Source organism: Hyperolius riggenbachi, chromosome 2 (genome assembly GCF_040937935.1).
Source record: "Hyperolius riggenbachi isolate aHypRig1 chromosome 2, aHypRig1.pri, whole genome shotgun sequence".
Taxonomy (NCBI): domain Eukaryota; kingdom Metazoa; phylum Chordata; class Amphibia; order Anura; family Hyperoliidae; genus Hyperolius; species Hyperolius riggenbachi.
The window spans coordinates 163,467,248-163,489,552 of NC_090647.1; the positions used below are offsets into that span (position 1 = coordinate 163,467,248).

The following is a 22,305-nucleotide window of genomic DNA, read 5'->3' on the forward strand; positions in this document are numbered from 1 at the left end:
TGTTGCCAGGTACACCTTCTGATACCCTGCTCGGTAATCTTTTATCCTGATCTGCCCGTGTATGACCTTAGTTTGTGCTCTGACTTTGATCCTGTTACCTGATTCTGCCTGCTCTGTACTCGTTAATCCTGATCTGCCTGTGTATGACTTTAGCTTGCTCTTTGACATTGCTCCGGTTACCTGATCCTGTACCTCGGTTATATGAATATTGTGATATTGTATATTTTGTATATAGTTGCTAGTTTGCTGTGTGTTTGTGGGAGAGATTACTGTCACTTGTATGTATATAGCACGGTAGCAAAAGTACAAGTAAGAGGGCTAGCTCATACCACACTATATATAGTATAAAGCATCTGTAACAATTTATTCAATATAATTTCATTCCAATAGCAAAGGATAAAAGCAATTAAAAACAGTAACACAGACCCTGCATATTAAATCAATATATCATAAATAATGATCATAGAAAGCGGCATCAATGCATACATATATAAATAATGACTGTAAACCTGACAGTTCAAAAGAGAGCACCCCTACACTGCGTGAACCCGGGTTCAGAACCTCCAGCAAAAAGTGTGCAGTGAAAACCTACAATATAAATAGTAACAGTGCAAGTAACTCATAAACATAAGATGTAAATTGATAAACCTATAATAACCATGGATTTATAAAACAGTATAAAGTGCTATAGCGTGCATGTTTCAGTGAAACTGACAGTGGGTAACGTCACAGTGGAAATGAAGCAGGAGATATACTTAGCCGGTTTAGGGATGCCAGGGAGGCGAATGCGTTGGAGGTAGGAACCCTCGGCTAGCACACACTATGGTATGAGTGCAGTGTTTTCTCTATATTCTCTATATTTCTCTATTTTCTCTATATACAGTTTATTAAAAGCAGTTTCACTTATCTTTGTGTCCAGACTTTTGTATAAGCTGCTAAACGTGGTCAACAAATATCTTGTCTACAGAAGTCATAACGGTATATCTGGCCTAAACATTGATCACTAGCTGTACAAAAGACTACAATACTAACCAGCCCGCATGCAACTTCATGCAATCCATATCAACTTGCAACCAACCAGCATGTTATAGACTTTGCACCAATCCAGCCTGCAACTAACCAGCTTGAAAAAAAACTACAATAATAACCAGCGTGCAACTAGCCCACATGCAATTTCATGCAATACCAATCAATCTGCAACCAACCAGCAAGTTAAAGACTTTTCACCAATTCAGCCTGTAACCAGACAGTATACAAAAGACTACAATAAAATTCAGCTTGTAACCAGCCCGCATGCTATAGACTTTGCACTAAACCAGCCTGTAACCAGCCAGCATGCTAATAACTCTATCCAATCTGCAACCAGCCTACATTCAATACAAAGTGCAACAATTCAATCTGCAACAAGTCAAACTGCAATAAACCATGTTTCTTCCCAGCCTGCAACAAGCCAACCTGCAATAAACTGTGTTAAGTCTCATACAAACGGGCTACAACTGTCGCCGCAACCACGTGTCACGCGCGTGTAGCGGCGACAGGTCGCCCGTGTGTATGAGGTGCACGCCACGAACCGTCGCTTGTCAGAGCTGTTGTCGAGCGATTGATTTGGCCAATTGCCGGCAATAGCTGTCACCGCAACTTCAACGCAACTGTCGCTGGTCCGCCGTGTGTATGCGGACTAGCGACAGCAACTCCATACACAATGTATGGAGCTTCCGGCGGGGGGGAGGAACCTTCGGCGACAGCTTCCGCCAAATCTGTGTCCCTCTGTGCGCCGTGCGTACGGCTGTTGCACACAGGGACCAGCGGTGGCTCGTGTGTATGATCCATTACATCCCAGTCTGCTACAAATCAACATGCAGTAAACTGTATTTCACTTCAGCCTGCAACCAGTCAGCAAATTAACTGTACTTTAATTCAGCCTACAACAAACTGTATTTCAACCCAGGCTGCAACCAGCCAGCTTGCAATAGACTGTACTCCAGCTCAGCCTGTAACCAACTCACATGCAATAGACTGTACTCCAATTCAATCTACAACCAGCCAGCCTGCAAAAGATGGCATTTTTAGCCAACCTTCATTCAGCCAGCATGTAATTGCATGTCCTACAATCCAATATGCAAAGAATCATACTCCAAATCTGCCAACAACTGAAAATACACAGTACCAGTCTTTCAAAGAGATATCTGTTCCAGTACAGTACAAAGAAACTTGTTTCACTCCAATGCAGCTAAGAAAACCAATTTAATCCCTGTCCCCAAAAAGCAGGATATATCCGACCTAAATAACTACAGGCCTGTGGCCCTCACCTCGGTCATTATGAAGACCTTAGAAAAAGCAGTCTTGTCCGAGCTCAAGAACTCCACGCTCCCCCGACTAGACCCGTTCCAGTTCGCGTACAGAGCAAACAGGTCCACGAACGACGCCATCAACATCTGCCTAGAGCTCATCAGTGACCACCTGGAGAAACCTGACTCATACGCCAGAATCCTCCTACTCCACTTCAGCTCGGCATTCAATACAATCTGCCCTCGCATCCTCCAGAACAACCTGGAGGCACTTGACGTCCACTCGTCCCTACGCCACTGGATCACGGACTTCCTGACCGACAGATCACAAGTTGTCAAGCTGGGCAAGATCTCCTCCCAAGTAAGGTCTACTAACACAGGTGCCCCACAGGCCTGCGTCCTGTTGCCAATCCTGTTCTCCCTCTACACCAACAACTGCAGATCCACAGCAGACTCGGTCAAGGTCGTCAAATTCGCTGACGACACCACCATCATTGGTCTTGTGTCCAAAAATGATGAGTAAGACTATCATCAACAAGTCGACAGAATTTGCCGTTGGTGCAAGGAAAACAGGCTGGTCCTCAACACAGCCAAAACCGTTGAGATGGTTATTGACTTCAGGAAGCAGGCCCCCACCCCGCCCCCAATCTCCATTGAAGGCACGGAGGTGGAAAAGGTATCTAGTGTCCGCCTCCTTGGTACCCAGATCACCAGGGACCTGTGCTGGAGGACTCACACGAGCACCACACAGAGGAAGGCCCAACAAAGACTCTTCTTCCTTCGCCAACTGAGGAAGTTTGGGATGGCACAGGAGCTTATGTCAAACTTCTACTCTGCCACTATAGAATCCGTCATCTGCACCTCTATCCTGGTGTGGTATGCTGGATCCTCAAACAGGGACAAATACAAGCTTCAGAGGGGCATCAGGTCGGCGGAGAGAATCATTGGGAAACCACTCCCTTCACTTGACCTCCTCTACAACTCCAGACTGCGTTGCAGAGCACAAAGGATCGCAAATGACCGCTCACACCCAGGCCACCGTTACTTTAATGTGCTCCCTTCTGGAAGAAGGCTACAGACCATTTCCACCAGGACAGCTAGGCTTATGAACTCCTTTTTCCCTGCTGCCGTTAAACTCTTGAATTCCATTCAATGGCTCCCTCCGTCAGGCCGGTAGTCAGATCATATGGTTACAACGATATGGGTGATAGGCCATCCACTGGCTGTGCTTTTCTGTTTTTCCTGCCACCCGTGTCCCTATTAGTGCCTTACTCTGCTAAAGCCACTCCTATCAGTGTACAACTTTCTGCGCTATTGTGTTTTTACTGTAATGCGTCATCCACTTACTGTTCTTGGTTGCTTGGATGTCATGGTTGTTTTAAATGTCTTTGTTGTTGCCTTTTGTGTTGCTTTTTCTTTTTTTGTGTCGCTGAGTTCTCCGTTTGTGCCAAACCCAATTCCCGGCATGACCCAGTCATGCTTGGCGAAATAAACCTGATTCTGATTAATTCCAGCTGAGCTTCAAAGGACTTCTGACATTCCAGTACAACGTGCAGCCAGCTGTTCCAGCACAGCCACCACAAACTCTGCCAGCTGTTCCAGCACAGCCACCACAAACTCTGCCAGCTGTTCCAGCACAGCCACCACAAACTGCCAGCTGTTCCAGCACAGCCATCACAAATTCTGCCAGCTGTTCCAGCACAGCCACCACAAACTGACAGCTGTTCCAGCACAGCCACCACAAACTCTGCCAGCTGTTCCAGCACAGCCACCACAAACTGCCAGCTTTTCCAGCACAGCCACCACAAACTCTGCCAGCTGTTCCAACACAGCCACCACAAACTGTGCCAGCTGTTCCAGCACAGCCACCACAAACTGCCAGCTGTTCCAGCACAGCCACCACAAACTCTGCCAGCTGTTCCAGCGCAACCACCAGAAACTTTGCCAGCTGTTCCAGCACAGCCATCTCAAACTTTGCCAGCAGCTCCTGTACTGCGGCTACCAATTCTGCCAGCAGCTCCTGCACCACTACCACAAACTCTGCCAGCAACTCCTGCACCTCTACCACAAATTCCGCCAGCAGCTCCTGTACTGCCGCTACAAACTCTGCCAGTGGCTCCCGCACCACTACCACAAACTCTGCCAGCAGCTCCTATACTGCCGCTACAAACTCTGCCAGCTGCTCCTGCACCGCTACCACAAACTCTGCCAGCAGCTCCAGTTCTGCGGCCACAAATTCTGCCAGCAGCTCCTGCACTGCCACTACAAGCTCTGCCAGCAGCTCTTGCACGGTCACCACAAACTTTGCCATCTGCTCCAGCCCAGCCACCACCAATTTTGCCAGCAGTTAAAACTCCATTTCAGTCAGCCTTGTCTGTCCCAGTGTTGGTCAAAGATGATCCCTGGCAATGCAATACAGTCATGCCCTCAGAGACTTTGTGCATTCCTGCCATGCTCTCAGAGACTTTGTGTACGTCTGCCATTCACCGAGTAACTTTTGCCATGCACCCAGCCAGCATGCTAATAATTCTATCCATTCTGCAACCAGCCTACATACAATACAATGTGCAACAATTCAATCTGCAACAAGTCAAACTGCAATAAACCATGTTTCTTCCCAGCCTGCAACAAGCCAACCTGCAATAAACTGTGTTAAGCCTCATACAAACGGGCTACAACTGTCGCCGCAACCATGTGGCACGCGCGTGTTGCGGCGACAGGTCGCCCGTGTGTATGAGGCGCGCGCCACAAACCGTTGCTTGTCAAAGCTGTTGCCGGGCGATTGACTTGGCCAATCGCCGGCAACAGCTGTCGCCGCAACTTCGACGCAACTGTCGCTAGTCCGCCGTGTGTATCAACAAGTGTCAGGAACACTGCTGCACCATGCTTCACCGGGTGGTGTTATCACGAGTCACCAGCAGGTGGCTCTGCTATCCCTGCTAGGTTACCTGCAGTTTCCAAGTTTTACCACAAGATGGAGTATCACCTTCTGGGCATGTCTCTGATCAACAGGTGTTCTCCTAGCAGTTTACCATTTCCTATTTAAGACAACCACACCCCTTGCAGGATTGCCAGATCTCGAGTTAGCTTGGCTTCTGTTGCCAGGTACACCTTCGGATACCCTGCTCGGTAATTTATCCTGATCTGTCCATGTATGACCTTAGTTTGTGCTCTGACTTTGATCCTGTTACCTAATTCTGTCTGCTCTGTACTCGTTAATCCTGATCTGCCTGTGTATGACTTTAGCTTGCTCTTCTGTTACCTGATCCTGTACCTCGATTATATGAATATTGTGATATTGTATATTTTGTATATAGGTGCTAGTTTGCTGTGTGTTTGTGAGAGATTTTACTGCCAATTATTGTTATGTTATTAAAAGCACAGTTTCACTTATCTTTGTTTCCAGACTTTTGTATAAGCTGCTAAACGTGGTCACCAAATATCTTGTCTACAGAAGTCGTAACACTTTAAATGGAGAACATACGAAAACCTGCAAATTTGGTCTGGATGAATTAACTCTTTCCAATCCAACATGTCCAACATTGGCACTTTCCAGTTCAGCACCAATGCTGGACGTAGTCTACCACGGACATAGCCCGACATAGAAAAATATGGCCAGCACTATGGGAGCCATTGCCAGATCAAGTCTGGAACAGAGTCAGCCCCTTAAGATCAAAGAGCTAGACTAAAAAGAGACTAAAACTAGAAGAAGAATGCTAAAGAGTGAATCCCATGAAAAGTAAGCAGCCATGGAAGTTTACAAATGGGACCACAATCTTGCACAGCTGAACAACACCCGATCAGGATTATTTGCCTTGTTGTATATATGCTCTTTACATACTGCCTGAACACATAGGACACAGAAATACAGTGTTGCCATAGACTACAAGGGGTCAATATTCCACTGTAACTTATTTGACGGGCTTACCTGAACATTTCTATCAGTTAAAGAGTCTTCAAGTTTTGTAGCTATGGCAATTGCTTTCTCCTGTCTTGACTTGTCCAGATAATACATCATCTTTGCACCTGTGAGAAAGAACATTAGGTTAAACAGTAACAAAAACAGCATTGAGCAAGCAGTTGTACACAATGGTGATATTATGTAAAAAAAAAAAAAAAAAAACAACCAAAACAACAAAACAAAACAAATTGCCGAACAGTAACAACAAAAATTGCTGTTGTCCACATGAAATGTGTTAGTATATGAAATGCCTGTTTCTCCACTCATTCTTGAAAATATGACAAGAAGTTTTCATTGTGTTGAACCATTGCAACCATATCATACCACAGCGACAAGCATGGCGCTAACAAAGTAACAGGCAGTACTCCCCTGGCATTAGGACTGGCAAAATTGTTGCTCGCTGCCTGCGTATGGCAAAATGACCCAACCTTTCATGCATCAGGTCCAATATGTGCCACGCAAGTCATCAATCTTTAATCACATAATAGCAAACAAGTCCAGGTTTTCTGGATTGCTTATATTCCCACTGGAGATTCCTTTCAAGACAACTGTATAATCCAGCTTTACAAAGATGTGAACAGCATGCAGCTTTATGCATTCCAGAACACATCTCTAATTATGGATGCTTCATGAAACCATAGGACAATCCATGTGTTAAAAGAGATGGTAATGTATGCATTAAATGCAGGCATTTTACTGCAGTATGTAATGTGACTAGACAAAATGGGAGGCACCCAAATTCATATAAAAGGATTAGAAACAGTTTAAAAAGGAAGGTAAAAGGTGAACCTATTCATGTATCTGTGGAGGTAAGCCAAAAGTTACTTTTTAAACTTTTTGAGTGAATATAGGCGCCTCCCATCTTGTCTAAGTTCTAGTCTACCCTAGGGTTGCCGCGGTATACCCACTGGGTGCTGTTACAAGGAGATGGAACGCAAGAACAGGAAGGAGGAATGGGACACCTATACCTAACGAGCTATACTGGAGGCACCTATAACTGGCTACCATACAGGGGAGGTGGGAGAGTGGAGCTCTGTAAAAACCGCACCAGGGATTTGGGCGCAGCTGGCACCTGTAACGATCGGTGTAACACAGAGAGGGTCTGATTACCGGTGATCTGCAGTATCACCGAGAATGCAGATATATACCAGATTATTGATGATCTGCAGTATCACCGATAATCAGATATATCACTAACCTCTGGACACCTGAGACAAGAGAGTGTTAGGTGCGACAGTAATACTTTGAGGACTGTACCTCAGAAGTAGGTACAGAAGCAGTAAGGAATACTGCACAGAAGTACGTTCCTTCCGTTAGCCTAGACTCTCCCGGGGGAGGAGCTAGGCTGAGAGTAGGAAGGACAGAGAGTGAGCGACACCAGTGAGGGTGTCACTAACAGGTCTGGGAACTGCCTCTAACAGTAAGGCCAGTTCTCGAGGTCGGGCAAGCCAGGTCGTTAACACACAGACAGATAAGGTACAGATTCAGGAGACAGATACGGAATCCAATGGACAGGCAGAGTTTGGCAACAGGCTATCAAAATAGCAAGATACAGAATCAGAGGAATGGTCAGGCAGGCAGAAGGTCATAACAAATAATACAATACAATATTCCTAAGCTAAGGTGTGAGCTCCGTGATCATCAACACCTTTGGAAACTGATCTAGAACACAGATACTGACAAGGTCTGAGTGCTACCACGTAGTGATCGCAACGCCAGACACCAGAGAAATTACCAGCACCCAGTATATATACTATAGCACTCTCCAGCGCCACCCCTAAGTGCTGGACCAATGAGAACTGGTGATAAAGTCAGCTGACCAGCTTGGTGAGCTGACTCTCCTCTGGCTGTCATATAAGCTCTGCCTCTCAGCGCGCGCGCGTCCTTCTGAACCTGCGTGGACTATCAGTCCCAGCCACACCAGACATGTTTTGCAATGTATCTGCTGACTCGAGCGCGGGACCCGCCGCGCTGCTCTCCAAGCAAGCGGCGGCCTCCCCGCGTCCAACCACACTGTCATTAACATTGTCATGCGCGCAATCTGCCGCATCCAACGCGGACTCCACCGCTCTGCCCATGCGGCATGCGGCGGTTTCTCCGCGTTGTGCCGCCATGTTGGACGCGGAAACAGCCGCCTCACTCTGAGTACTTGCGGCTTTTCCGCGTTTCCTCACAGCACCGTAATAAGAATTATGGCTATAGTGGCATTCAGTGAGTAATTTGGGTGGCATCAAGACTGAGCACAAATTACAATAAAAACACTGTAATTCAGCTGCCAGCAATAGCTGGAAGCCGAATTACATCTTTCGCCACTATCCATAGCGATCTGGATAGTATTTATCACCGCCAGGACCTTTGCAGGAGCAGGGTGAGCCGTTTTACAGCTTTACCCTGCGCCCAAATCTCCCAGTCTTAATAATATGCATGCTGAGGGAGTGTGGCACATCTGGCTACCATACTGGTGTTGGTGTACACATTATTTAATGTAAAGAGGCGGCCTGGGTCCAAATAATTGTGTAATACCGTATACCGTAATACTGTGGCAGTTTTTTACGGTTATCATACCGTAGAAATTCATACCGTTGCAACCCTAGTCTACCCTGTTGAGGGGTTTTGGTTTACGTTGTTTAACATATAGTTTGTTTTTTTTTGAAGCGTGACTATTCAGCTTGGAAGAAATACATAGGAAGAGTGAGGCAGTACCTCCCCACATGTGCTATCAATGGTTGCAATTCATGGCAACGCAGGTTTGTGAGTACACAATTCTTAGGATCTTTATTACTACCAAAACAAGTAATGAGATTAGAGCAATATACTCGGCTCCTGGTGAGCCTGTTCTTTTGTTCTAAGAACCTCTGAACTACAGTTGTCCTGCTCAGTGTTATTATAATGGTTGCCATCTTAGCAACCTTTTATAAAATTATATTTCCCTGGCATCAGTGGCGAGTCCTTAGACATAACATCCTGGCCCCTTTGCAATTACATTTTTCTTTGAGTTTTCTCCTAGGAGACCATTTTTAATCTTCTTTTCAAAGGCAATTTGCACTTAAAAAAGTACCCAAAAAATAGATGAAAAAGTACTTTCAAATTTATTTTCAGTACGGTATTTTCTTGCCCACTGGTGGCTTAAAATGTTATTGAGAAGGTGTGAAAATATCACCTAGGACAAAATTCAGGAGATAAAAGTAAATTGTGTCACTTCTCTGGTAAAAGCATGCAAATGAAGACATTTTAGAATTCTAATTCCTATATACTTGTTCCAGAAGAGTCATTTAGATTATACCGAAGCCAGTGGATTAACATTACATCCAGGAAACATGCATTGTTTTTAGTATGACAGTTATAGCTCTCGAATGGCAAACATGTAGAAATTGCAAAAATGCTTCAGTTACAATAGAATCCCTTTATAGTAAATGTGTAAGGACCTGGCCAAGTAGTTAACCATATCAGAGGTTTACTATATCAGGATTAGTCATAAAGTGTTTATTTATACAGGCACATAGACGGGACCTGGGGACTACGTTTACTATAACCAGAGGTTTACTAGGACAAGAGTCTACTCTACTTGGATAGATATTTGAAGATTTAACACATTTTTAGAGTGATAGACACAATATACCTGAAAGCAGATGCTGAATGGAGGTAGAATTCTTTTTGAGAAACTCGTCGTTGAAGCTCTCCAGATCCTTGTTAGTAAAAATACTCTTCATTTCATGTAAGAGGACTTTATTCACCATTTCTGGGAGATTGCTGTGATCTGAAACTAAAAACATGGCATAATACAATAAGTAACAGGCAAACACAGAGAAGGTGTGTTTATTCTAGTGACAGTGAATGCTCTTCAGGTTACCTGACTTTGAGAACCGTATTAGACACTCATGCAACCAGGGGTTATTGCTATCAATGGAAAACGCTCTCTTGACAGACTGCAACATCAAAAGGAATTTTCCTGTGAAAATAAGGATAGGGTAGTTCTTTCAAAAGCATAAAATAAATAATTTTAGTACATAAAGCAAAGTTAGCTGGGCACTCGGCCTGCAGAGGGGTCCCACCACACATTGCCCATCTACTCACCCCCTGGTCACCCTATCTCCCTCCTCCATCAATATGCACCACAGACACAGGCTTGATGCATATCTTCATTGAACTTTGATGTTACTTTGGCTGTAATGTTTGACAATAAATGCAAGTAACAGGACAGTGCCCCGGTCTACCTCTTGTCATGCAACGCATAAAATAAATCATGACTAAAGGTAGCCATGCATCTACCGACATTGGCAGCCGATCGACCAATAGACAGATCTCTCTCTGATCAATGAGAGATCTGTTGGCCGCCATAAACCGCAGGTCGATTCCCCACCAATTTCAGCATGAAATCTTTCAGCAATCAGCCTCGTGACACTGCCCCGCTTCCTCTAGCTGCTGTCCTCCCTAGTGTACCTGCACTCCGCCAAATGCCCCTGCATTAATACTTTACCTCTCCACCGCTCGCCACTGTGTCCATACTCCTCTTCCAGGTTTGCCAGCGCATATTGGCGACAACTGCTAGGGGTGCGAACCTGGAAGAGTCCGGACACAGCGACAGAGAGGTAAAGTATTAATGCAGGGGCACCAGGGGGTACATGCAGTGCTGTGGAGTCGGAGCAATTTTGGGTGCCTGGAGTCGGAGTCGGGAAAAAAATGCACCGACTCCGACTGAATTTGTAACTGTAATTAAAATAGAAAATATGATAAAATGTTCTATTTCTCAGATAATAGTCATTAAAAATAATGTATATATACAGTAATAGCCTGATGTGTAGCCGTGTCACTAATAGAGATGGTCAATGAGATGGAAATAATTCTGCATTGATGCTGGTTTACGCAAATGTATGCACTCTCTTTGCTCATGAAATCAAATAAATTGATATGTTGTTAAAATTTGGTTTGGTGACTATGAATTAATGGGTACCTAAGGCGAATTAAAAGAAAAGCTTTATACATACCTGGGGCTTCCTCCAGCCCCCTTCAGGCCATTCGGTCCTTCTCTGTCCTCCTCCGCCACCTGGTTCTTCTGCTATGAGTCCAGGTAATTCAGCCAGTCAGAGCAGTCTGGCTACGTGCCGCTTCCACAGCCAGGAGCGTTCTGCACCTGCACAACAGTGCTGCGCAGGTGTAGTATGCTCCCGGCGGCGGAGTGTGTGCATGCGCACTACACCAGACTGGCTCAAGTACCTGGACTCATAGCAGAAGATCCAGGTGGCGGAGGAGGACAGCGAGGGACTGATTAGCCTGAAGGGAGCTGGAGGAAGTCCCAGGTATGTATAAAACTTTAATTTCATCTGTCTCAGGTTTACTTTGTTACACAGTAGTACTATACTCTACATATGCTCTCCCCACAGAGCTGCAGTGAATCCACTGAGAATGTTGTGCACATTGAACACAGAGGTGTTGTCTATCACCCATAAACCTTGTTCAGATTGTGCATGAAGAATGTGTAATAGAGGAAGAATCTCCTCATTCCCCTGCAGAGTACCTGCACATCATTCTTACATGTACCCACAATTACATTGCCTAGGGCCTGATAGATGTTCTTTGTTCCGGTCTGTACCTTTTACAAGTACTCTTACCAAGGACTAGTTTTAGCCTAAAGGGAATAAATATAGTAGGCTACATATCCTTCTCACTTCAGTTGTCTTGTAAAATTCCTAAGTGTTGGCAGTTAAGAGACGACTTTCACGTTACATACTGTTAATCAACAAAATTGTAATATGCAAATTAGAGGAGTCGGAGTCGAGGAGTCGGAGGTATCCTAAACTGAGGAGTCGGTGGATTTTTGGACCGACTCCACAGCCCTGGGTACATGTACACTAGGGGGGACAGCGGCTGGGAGTTTTTCATTGCGTTTGCGGTCATAGCACGCTGTTTCCACTGCTCACCAGATCAAGCATGTCGGCCCAACATCTTGCAGCATGTCTGATTGATACATCTGACCAATTTCTGGCCGAAATTTGTCAATTGGGCATGCTTTGGCGGCAGGCACCAATTTTCATGTGATAACAGGCAAGTTTTTGTCTCTGCTGGAAAGGGCTGTGATGCCGATACATGATCAGAACTGATCAAGTGCTTGTGGGTTATACATGGCACCTTTTCTGGAGAAGCACAGTTGTTTCTTCAACACTGAATTGTTTCCTAAAATAATCTGCAAAATACTGAATGACCTTATTCTATCTGTGACAAAGTATAGTCAAAATGTAAATGCAACTAGACTAGTCTACACTAGAAACCCTTACACAAATCAGATGGAAGTCGTAGACGAATGACTTATCGATTGACTATCGTCACAAGAAATTAAAGAATACCCTAGGTGACATGTGACGTGATGAGATAGACATGGGTATGTACAGTGCCTAGCACAAAAATAATTAGACATCAGTAGAGGCGAGAAATAGCTGGCACTGCTGCGAATTATGCCGAGTTCCTGTTTTTCTTTCTCTGACTGAAAGAGTTAAATGGCAGGTATGTAAGGGGCTGACTCAGTCCTGACTCAGACAGAAAGTGACTACAATGTGTCCCTCACTGATATGAAAATTCCAACTATAAAACCCTTTCCTAGCAGAAAATGGCTTCTGAGAGCAGGAAAGAGATAAAAATGGTCAATAGTTCATAGATTTGAGCTCTGGCATACTTCAATGAATGTGTTACTGAGCAAAAACAATAAAACAGTTAAAAACTTAAAAAGTAGATTTAAACAAACTAAAACTGTGGAATATCTTAAAAAGTCATTTTTAGGAGAAGGAAGATATATACAATTGTTTATTTCATTAGTTTATTTTCGTCTCGGGTGTCCTGTAAAGCGAACAACTGAAAAGATAACAATAAGCGATGGTTCTTGGTCATTTTGGCCAATCTGCCTGCTGCTTCATTTTGGCTGACAATCATTCATAATCAATGTGTATACACCAATCAGTAGATCATGAACAATGCGCCTGCAAAGTGTGGCTGCATGAAAAGAAGGCATTGTGTTGTCGTCCTGTTATTCAAAAGATGCATACACCCAACATAGTAGGGAAGTATTTGTGCATCAATGTGATGTTGGAAACCATCATCACACGAACTTTATGAGTTGATAGTGTGATGACTGTAAGAAGTATATTATTATTATTTATTTATATAAACGCCAACTTATTCCGCAGCGCTTTACAAAGCACAGTAAGACAACTCAGGGAACAACCAAACATATACAGCAGAGTCTCAAGCAGCACAAATATTGCAACAAAAACCGTAAACATTAGGAGGATGACCCTGCCCTTGCAAGCTTACAATCTAAAGGGTAATGGGAGACACACTAGGTAAGGAGACGTGGGGGGGGGGGGGGGGGGGGGGGGGGTTATGGATGAGGCATTGAGCCTTTGCCTCTGATTACACTGTGAACAGATAAGTATACAGGGGCTAAAAAATGTTATAAGCTTGTCTGAAAAGGTGTGTTTTAAGAGTGCGTTTAAAGTGAACCAGAGACGAAGCACCCTCATGTATTTTACTATATAAATCAGTGGGAACATTACAGAAAACACCTACCCTGCTCTCGGTTTCATCCTCACTGCTAAAAGTGTCTGTTGTCAGCTGTAATAAGAATCCCCGACTGAGCATTCAGTCTGGCTTTGCCGGGAATGATTATAGCTGAGTCATTATAGCAGAGCCACAAGGGGGCAGGCTTGGGCTTGAAAAGACACCAGAGAAGACAGCCTTAGCTATAATCATTCCGTAGCAAAGCCAGACTGAATGCTCAGTCGGGGATTCTTATCAGAGGTGATAACAGGAAGATTAAACAGAGAACAATAAAACAAACAGCATATTAGGTGTTTACTGTCATGTTCCCACTGATTTATAAGGTAAAATACATGAGGGTGCTTCATCTCTGGTTCTCTTTAACCTCCCTGGCGTTCAATTTTCCCGGGATTTCTGTGCAAACAGTGATAAAATGTATTTTTAAAACTTTTTTTTTCCTGTAACTTGCCAAAATGTGTCAAGCAAGGGTCTAGTGTACAGTGCAGGAGGGTATTGATGTGTATGCACGTTTATACTGTTCACAGCATGTTTTTTTTGAACGGACATTTCTGTCCGTACCGCTAGGGAGGTTAAAAAATGTCCAGGTTTGGAGCATGACGTACAGGCTGTGGAAGAGATATTGCATATTGTCTGTGTATTGATGTATTTGTATCCAACTTCCCAGATATTTACACGTTTGCTCCTTAAAGAGACTCTGTAACAATTTTTTCAGCCTTAGTTCTTCTATCCTATAAGTTCCTATGCCTGTTCTAATCTGCTCTGGCTTACTGCAGTCTTTCCTAACTGCACTGTCTCTGTAATAAATCAATGTATCTTTCCTCTGTCCTGTTTGTCGGGCTAAAGCTTGATTGTGTGGAATGTGCAGGGCTGCTTGTGATTGGTAGAAGCGATACACACCCTCTGCAGGCCCCCTGCATACTCTGAATGACTCATACACTATGCTTAGCTGAGCCTATTAGAAGCTGGTTAGTTTGTTTGTAAACACTGCCTAAAACTGTTAATTACAAGCCAGGATTGCAGCAGAGAGTGGCAGAAACAGCACAGAGGGGCACAGGAGAAAATAATGAATAGAATGGTATGCTTTTTATTGTAAGAATATTAGAGTACAGATTCTCTTTAATGTTTCATTAACCTCACTTCTGGAACTCTGCATTTCTGGCCGTGCGCACAAATTATATGTCAATTCACCTGCAGTTTACAGTGTCCTATGTACGCACGCCATTGCAAAGAACGCGTCCCACTCGACTCGGTCTTCCATTGTTAATTGTTCTTTTTTAACAACCTCCATCTGACGTGTGTATGAGACTTAACTTCAATAATTTATCAATACGAGAATCTTGCAACTAAAAGTCCTTAAAGGAAACATCAATCAAAATGTGCTGCCCCAAGATATTATTACCTGGGGCTTCCTCCAGCCCCTTGCAGCCAACATGTCCCACGCAGCATCTCCGCTCGCAGCCACTGGCCGGTATACACTGCGGACAATGTGGACTTGACTGACAGCGGCGCTTGTGCAGTAGAGAAGGACCGCGGGCTGGCGGCTGCAAGTGGAGATGCTGCGTGGGACAAGTCGGCTACAAGGGGCTGGAGGAAGCCCGGGTAAGTACATCATGGGGCAGCACATTTTGGGCACATTGAGGTTTCCTTTAATAGCACTTAATTCAAATGATTTGTCACCTATAACAATGAACTTCTTTTCTCATTATAGTGATGCTTTCCATTTTATTACCTTTTCTAAAATAAATCTCAAACGCCAGTAAATGAGTATGTATGTTGTTAGCTGCAAGGCTCTTCAATGGAGTGAGGAACTTGATAGCTTCTTCTAAGGGATGTTCAACCTGTTTGAGATGTAATAATACCTGGTTAGAAATGATACTAATGTGAAACCCTTAAAGGACAACTGTAATGAGAGGGATATGGAGGCTGTCATGTTTATTTCCTTTTCAACAATACCAGTTGCCTGGCAGCCCTGCAGGTCTATATGGCTGCAGTAGGGTATGAATCACACCAGAAACAAGCAGCTAATCTTGTCAGATCTGATAAGAATGTCAGAAACACCTGATCTGCTGCATGCTTGTTCAGGGTCTAAAGGTTAGTACACACGCTCTACTTTCAGGAATGACGGGTCCGTCAGACCCTCCTGCTGGGCGGTCGTTCTCCCGACAGTAGAGTGTTTGTACAGTCTGTAAGGCAGGCTGATAAGGCTGTTTCTGAACGATCCGCTCAGCGGGTTGGGGTTCCAGCGACAATAGAGCGTGTGTACAGTCTCTAAGGCAGGCTGATAAGGCTGTTTCTGAACGATCCGCTCAGCGGGTGGGGGTTCCAGCGACAGTAGAGCGTGTGTACAGTCTGTCAGGCAGGCTGATAAGGCTGTTTTTGAACTATCCGCTCAGCAGATCATTCAGAAACACTTATCAGTCTGCCAGACAGACTGTACACACGCTCTACTGTTGGGAGAACGACCGCCCAGCAGGAGGGTCTGACGGACCCGTCATTCTCTGTAGTAGTGCGTGTGTACGAACCTTATGGCTAAATGTATTAGTGGCAGAGTGAAGATCAGCAGGATAGCCAGGCAACTATTGTTTAAAAGGAAAACAATCTGGTAGCCTACATTTCCCTCTCCCTACAGTTGTCCTTTAAGTGCACTATAGAGAAAACTTCACACAAAATGCAAATAAGTAAAAAGAGTAAGATAAAAGTTGAGAGGTTGAGGGATTATAAGCAGAGCATTGTAAAAACCTGCCTGAGCTATTATTACAAAGAGTATAGCCTCATCTGATGCTCAGACAGACAAGCAATGCTGAAATCCCAGAGGGTTAATAAATGGCTGAGGGATGCCACTGCACATAAATGTCCTCAGCTGCTATTTTGCTATGCATAAAAAGGCTGGATTTTCCCTTGTGCACACTAGGCATATGCCCATACACACTTGCCACATCTCTATCTTTGTCACCCCTTCTCATTTGCCTCTGCAGGAGCTTATATAACTAGTTTGCCACCTCTTGATAGGCGCAGGGCCGGATTTGTACTTTTTACCACCCAAGGCCACTATCACCAGCTGCCCCCTGACAAACAACTAACGCCCTACCACACACACACACACACACTTTTATTGATCCCAGTAATCAATGTATTTAAAGATGCTTATTAACGATGCAATTTTACTGCAAACGACCAACTGTCAATTGTTTTATCGGTCTGTTTTGTGGATCCATTATATCTGAAATGGTCGGAATGGTTAATCATTTTTATTCCATTTATGGACCAAATCGATACTTTCCAATCTGATAGGTTGGAGCTGGTGGAGGGTGGAGTTGGATTCGAAAAGCGATGAGTGACAGCTCTGGTCACAGACAATAAGCTGCCCATGTTTGATGCCCCTTCACTCCCTGAGTTCCAGACACTTGCCCAACTGCTGCAGTTCACATGTTGGCAGGTTGACTGCATGAGTGTGCCAGCCTGCAACCCGCCCCTTGCTTCCTGGTGCCCTAGGCCATGGCCTATGTGGCCTTGCCTGAAATCCGGCCATGGATAGGCGTATCCTCTTTATAGGAAGAGTATTTCTATTGCATCCTAGAGGGGAATATTATACAGAGATACATTCTGACATATCAGTGTAATACAAATAGCATACTGAGCAGGGCATTAGAATCCATGGTAACACAGCAGGGGTTTAGCATGTATTAATGGTTGGGGCTTTCCATGCTATGGTGTTTTTGAACCTATAGGCTTGCGAGATGTAAGTATGGCCTAGTGCATAAAAGGAAAGAAACACACACCTGCAAGATATTGATACACAAAACTAAATTTCGTGGTAATCTTAGGCAATGATTTGTGTGACTACAGGTATTCCCCAGTGCCATTGATAATTGTTTAGTGATATGTTTTATTGGATACCTAATGACCAAATCTATTGCTATTATTTTGCTTTCCCAACTGCAGAAAGCCTCCCCATTCATCCCCTCTCCTTCCCTCTCCATAGAGCAAAACAGGCTGCATGCATGTGGTGGTCTCCACCTTCCCTAATATATAAATTAAGATCCTCTAAAAGATGCTGTAGTAGCATCTGTTTATCAGAATGATTTCCCCCTAAAATTAAACCCAATTAGTTGTTTTCAGGTTACTATGGCAAGTTCTGAAACTTGGCATTTTCTCTGTTATAGTTTTAATAAACCCGCCTTGCTCTACTGAAGGTGCAACCAGTGACTCCAATACCAGTCCTACAGATTCCCCAGATGGCACATGAAGATTGCACTCCAGAAAGGGGGGCGGGAAGCTCAGAACTCAGCTATACCTCATGGGTGACTGAAGGAACCAGGATGTCATCTGAAGGGACGTCAACCATGCAAAATTTGAATAGTCAATGTAAAGATTTAAGAGTACCGTAGTATAATTTCTTCATGGTGCTACTAAACTATGACAATTGTGACTATATGTATTGAACAACATCAAAACTAAATATAGCACTGCATTAATTAAAAGCAGACCAATCAAATAACTATTCACTGACCACTCATCAATCTATCCAATGCTATAGGGAGCGGTCAGCCACAAAACGTACGACCAGACCCCTCAATGGAGATAACATATTACCAGACCCCTCAATGGAGATAACATATTAAGATAAACCTCAGGTTAGGCATTTGAGCAGGGACAGTATGCCCAAAAAGGACATCACCGAAAAAGGTTTGGCCTAAGTTCATTGATTTGACTCAATACCGATATAATTAAATACACATTTGTATAATAGTATGCATAGCATCATATAATTCCTACTACTGAAGCACAGATATCCTTATCTCTTGAGAATAATGCTAAGTGTGTATGCTGTTTCCCCAAAATATAAGAAATCCCTTTAAAGTACGCCGTAGCAGGAATTTCGAGCATGAGCTAAATATAAGCCCAACCCGAAAGTAAGCCCTAGCAGTAGTAAGGGGACAATGTATGGCAACTTGTGTTATTATTATTATTATTTAGTATTTATATAGCGCCGACATATTACGCAGCGCTGATTACTGGAGATAATGATCTTGCAGACAGGAACATAGCTCAGTCATTGGCCCAATCACTGCACTCGCTGCTACTCAGCGAGTAGTCCCCACAGGCCAAAGGATTCAGGGGGACATCTGAGGACATGAGGGACAACGTGGCATGGAGCAGGGCATAAGAGGAAAATGCAGGAGGACACAGGGGACACCAGGAGGACATGGGGGTCATCAGAGAACATAGGAGACACAAGACAAAGGAACACAAGGGATAAAGGAGGACATGGGTACAGAGGGGGACACCAGGAGGACACTAAGGTACAGGGAAACACAGGAGCACACAAGAGGTGGATCCAGCAGAGGAAGAGGTGGCACAGTAGGGAAGGTAGAAGGACACACAGCACAGGAACTTGTGTGTTCATAGAAATATAAGACATTCCTGGAAAATAAGCCCTAGCACATATTTTGGTGCAAAAATGAATACAAGACACTATCTTATTTTCGAGAAAACATGTTAGTTGTAGTAGCGGGACAGGGTAAGTTACCCTTTCCAGTTTTTCAGGAACAAGTTCCTCTTTCGGACCATTGGTTTCTTCCTCCTCCTCATCTCTCTTCTTCTTCTGATTCTTCTGTTGCCGCTCCCTCTCCGCATGTTTCCGCTCCTCCTCAAGTTTTGCTTTCTTCTGGGCTCTCCTCTGTTTACTTAATACTTTCTTCAGCTCTTTGGCTGACAAGTTTTCTATACAAAAAAAAATAAAACAAATACACTTACATTAATATCATAGACAACGTAATTTGTCACGTAGTAAATTTAAAGAATCCATCATTTTGTGTTTTATTTGTGAAAATATGCATTTGGTCACACTCAGAATATCTCACTGTTAAAACTGAAGTCATTACTGATAATAAGAATTCATATAACTGCCATACATGACATTAACTTTTATAAGTAATATACCGGTATGTTAAAACACTAAAGACTTCATTATGTGAGTTATAAGCATGGTAATTAACAAAAGCTTTGCAGTCAGGCAGTAAAACAGACAGTCTTTGTTGGGTCCTTCCAGTCACACACAGGTAAAGTAAAAACGAAAGGGGCCCATACACTGATCCAATTAGCGGCCGATCGATCGCAAATCGATTGACAGATTGATCGATTTGTGGCCGTTTTTGATCGATTTCAATCGATCTGACATGCTGGAAAACCTAGGTCGATCTGATGAGATTGCTTATCATTTTGCATTGGACCTAATGGAAATCTGATGGCAAAAAAATGCCATCAGATCAATTTTCAATAGATTTCATACTGAAATCTATTGGAAATCTGTTCCTAGTAAAAAATTTTCCTAAACACATCAGATAGATCAGAAATCTATCTGATGATCTATCTGCTGCTAATCTAATGAGTGTAGCCACCTTAAAGGTGGCCATACATCTGTAGACTTGGCGGCCAATTGACAATCAGATTTGATATGTATCATGGCTAAGATCTGAACATAATGTTTGGAATACACAATGAATTTTTTTGGCAGATTTACTGGCCGATTGATTTTCCTGATCAATTTCCATTCACTTCTATGAGAACATTAATTTAAAAAAATGATCGACATTAGATCGGACCTGTCGGAAATTATCTATCGATCCATCTATCTGCCAAAAAAACTTGTGCATTTCCAGTATAAGATTCTAGCGCTGCAAGGCAAGAGTGCTAGCCATTTAGCCAATATGTTGTGTCTATAGACACGGTGACATGTTGCCGCCACAAAACAATCCTCAAAAACACTCTCAGTTCCTCTGTAAATGAAAGCAGTAAAGACACAAGAAGGAAATAAGTTAACATCATATAGTAAAATCATGTCACACTGATGTCTTGCCACAGCATAATCATCCATGTTATAAGTCATGAAGATCTAACTACTGGGCTACTAAGATGGAAGATATGTAGTTAGAGAATATACTTGCCCACATACAAATTTAATTAGGAGCTACAAATTAATTTCGGACTCATTGTAAGATGCACTCCAGTAAAAATAAAAAAAAGTCACCATAGCCTTCCTAGTTTTGCTTTACATTTAGACTTTAGGAGTGGGATAGTAGCATGCCAATGCTGAAAGTGTTGCTCTGGGAGCAACATTGCTTTTCAATATACATGTTGGCCAATTACAGATCATCCTGTTCAGTCTCAATGACAAACAACGATGGTGATATTATTCTTACCTCTTTCTGCCCTAACTATCTCTGACTCCCTATACTTTGATTGGACTCAACCCCTCCCCATCTTGATTTTTCCTGCATTCATCTGCATTTTCCTAGTTTCTTCTGTCAAAACAAATTACACACCCCTGAAGCTGTAAGGCCAACCGAATTATGGTGCCATTTCTGTGACCCAGCAGAATGCTGACTACATTACATGGATAAAATTCAGTGGATAGTCAAGTATAGTATTAGTTTGTCTCTTCCCACAGGTGTAGTGTTTGCTGGGCAATGACAGGACATCAGATCAGAAACTCACTCCACAATCTATCAGGAGTTGCTCTTGAAACATGCAGAAAATGCTAACTGCACATTCCAGGAACACCAAACGGCTACCAGAGACTTCAGATCTCCCCTACAACACTCTGTAGTGAACGTTGAGTGGATTTACCAGAGTTGACTTCCTGCTCTTTGCTCTCGTTCATTAGGGGGTTTTCATGCAGCTTCAGATAGATTCCTATGGCTACTTGAGCAGCTTTGAAATAGAAGACATGTTGCCTCAAGACATCTTCTAGGTGCAGAAGATCCACATAGGCCCTCAAGGTCATCTTCCTCATACAGTATGTGTGGAAATCAAACTGATCATCAGTGATCTCAAAGAAGTGCTGAAAAATAAACAAGGTTATTACATAAAAAAATTGGCACAACATTTAAGAAGCAGAGAAGCTGACCCAAAAGTAGCTATTTATGTTTTAGAAAAAAGCGAGCCCCTATTTCAGTCCACAGTTGTGACTAGAAAGGATATAAAATATTTTAGTTTTACCCTTTCTATTTCGTGACACTTCTTCAATGCCTCCCCGTATTTGCCCGTCCTCTGGAAGGCACCGGCACATTCTGTCTGGAACCACATGCACTGCATCTCATTCAGATTCTCCATGGCAGGAGTTCCTTCCTGAAAGAACAAGATTTACATTACTACGTAAAGTGAACCTGTGTACTACTAAATTGTGTCCAACCTTTCTCCCTTACTACTGTGTTTCCCTTAAAAATAAGACACTGTGGCAGCCCCCAGCACAGTAAAGCTCTTCCCTCCCTCCCTTCTTGATGTGCTGCCCTGGACCAGGTCCCCTCGGCTACAGAATGGCAGCCCCAACCCAGTAAAGCCCTTCCCTCCCTCCCTCTGCAGAGTTGCGAGCGGAGCATTACAGCAGAGGATACTCACCGGCTTCCAACGTAGCAGCAATAACTTCTCTCTTCAGTAGCACCCGGTTCCTCTGTTTGACAACGGCGGCTCATGTCATGTGACGCGGACCTGCGTGCATCACATGAC

General features: G+C 43.7%; 1 protein-coding gene across 1 annotated transcript in view; it reads right to left on the reverse strand.

Moving 5' to 3' along the window:
* NAA16 (N-alpha-acetyltransferase 16, NatA auxiliary subunit) overlaps positions 1–22,305 on the reverse strand; it is a 67,123-nt gene that overhangs the window by 2,190 nt on the left and 42,628 nt on the right. The window contains exons 13-19 of the mRNA XM_068267803.1: positions 21,799–21,927; positions 21,427–21,640; positions 19,328–19,521; positions 15,527–15,635; positions 10,100–10,198; positions 9,869–10,012; positions 6,217–6,314 (exon numbers count right to left, since the gene is read on the reverse strand). Coding sequence (XP_068123904.1) covers positions 6,217–6,314; positions 9,869–10,012; positions 10,100–10,198; positions 15,527–15,635; positions 19,328–19,521; positions 21,427–21,640; positions 21,799–21,927 — 987 coding nt within the window. The remainder of the gene's footprint in view (positions 1–6,216; positions 6,315–9,868; positions 10,013–10,099; positions 10,199–15,526; positions 15,636–19,327; positions 19,522–21,426; positions 21,641–21,798; positions 21,928–22,305) is intronic.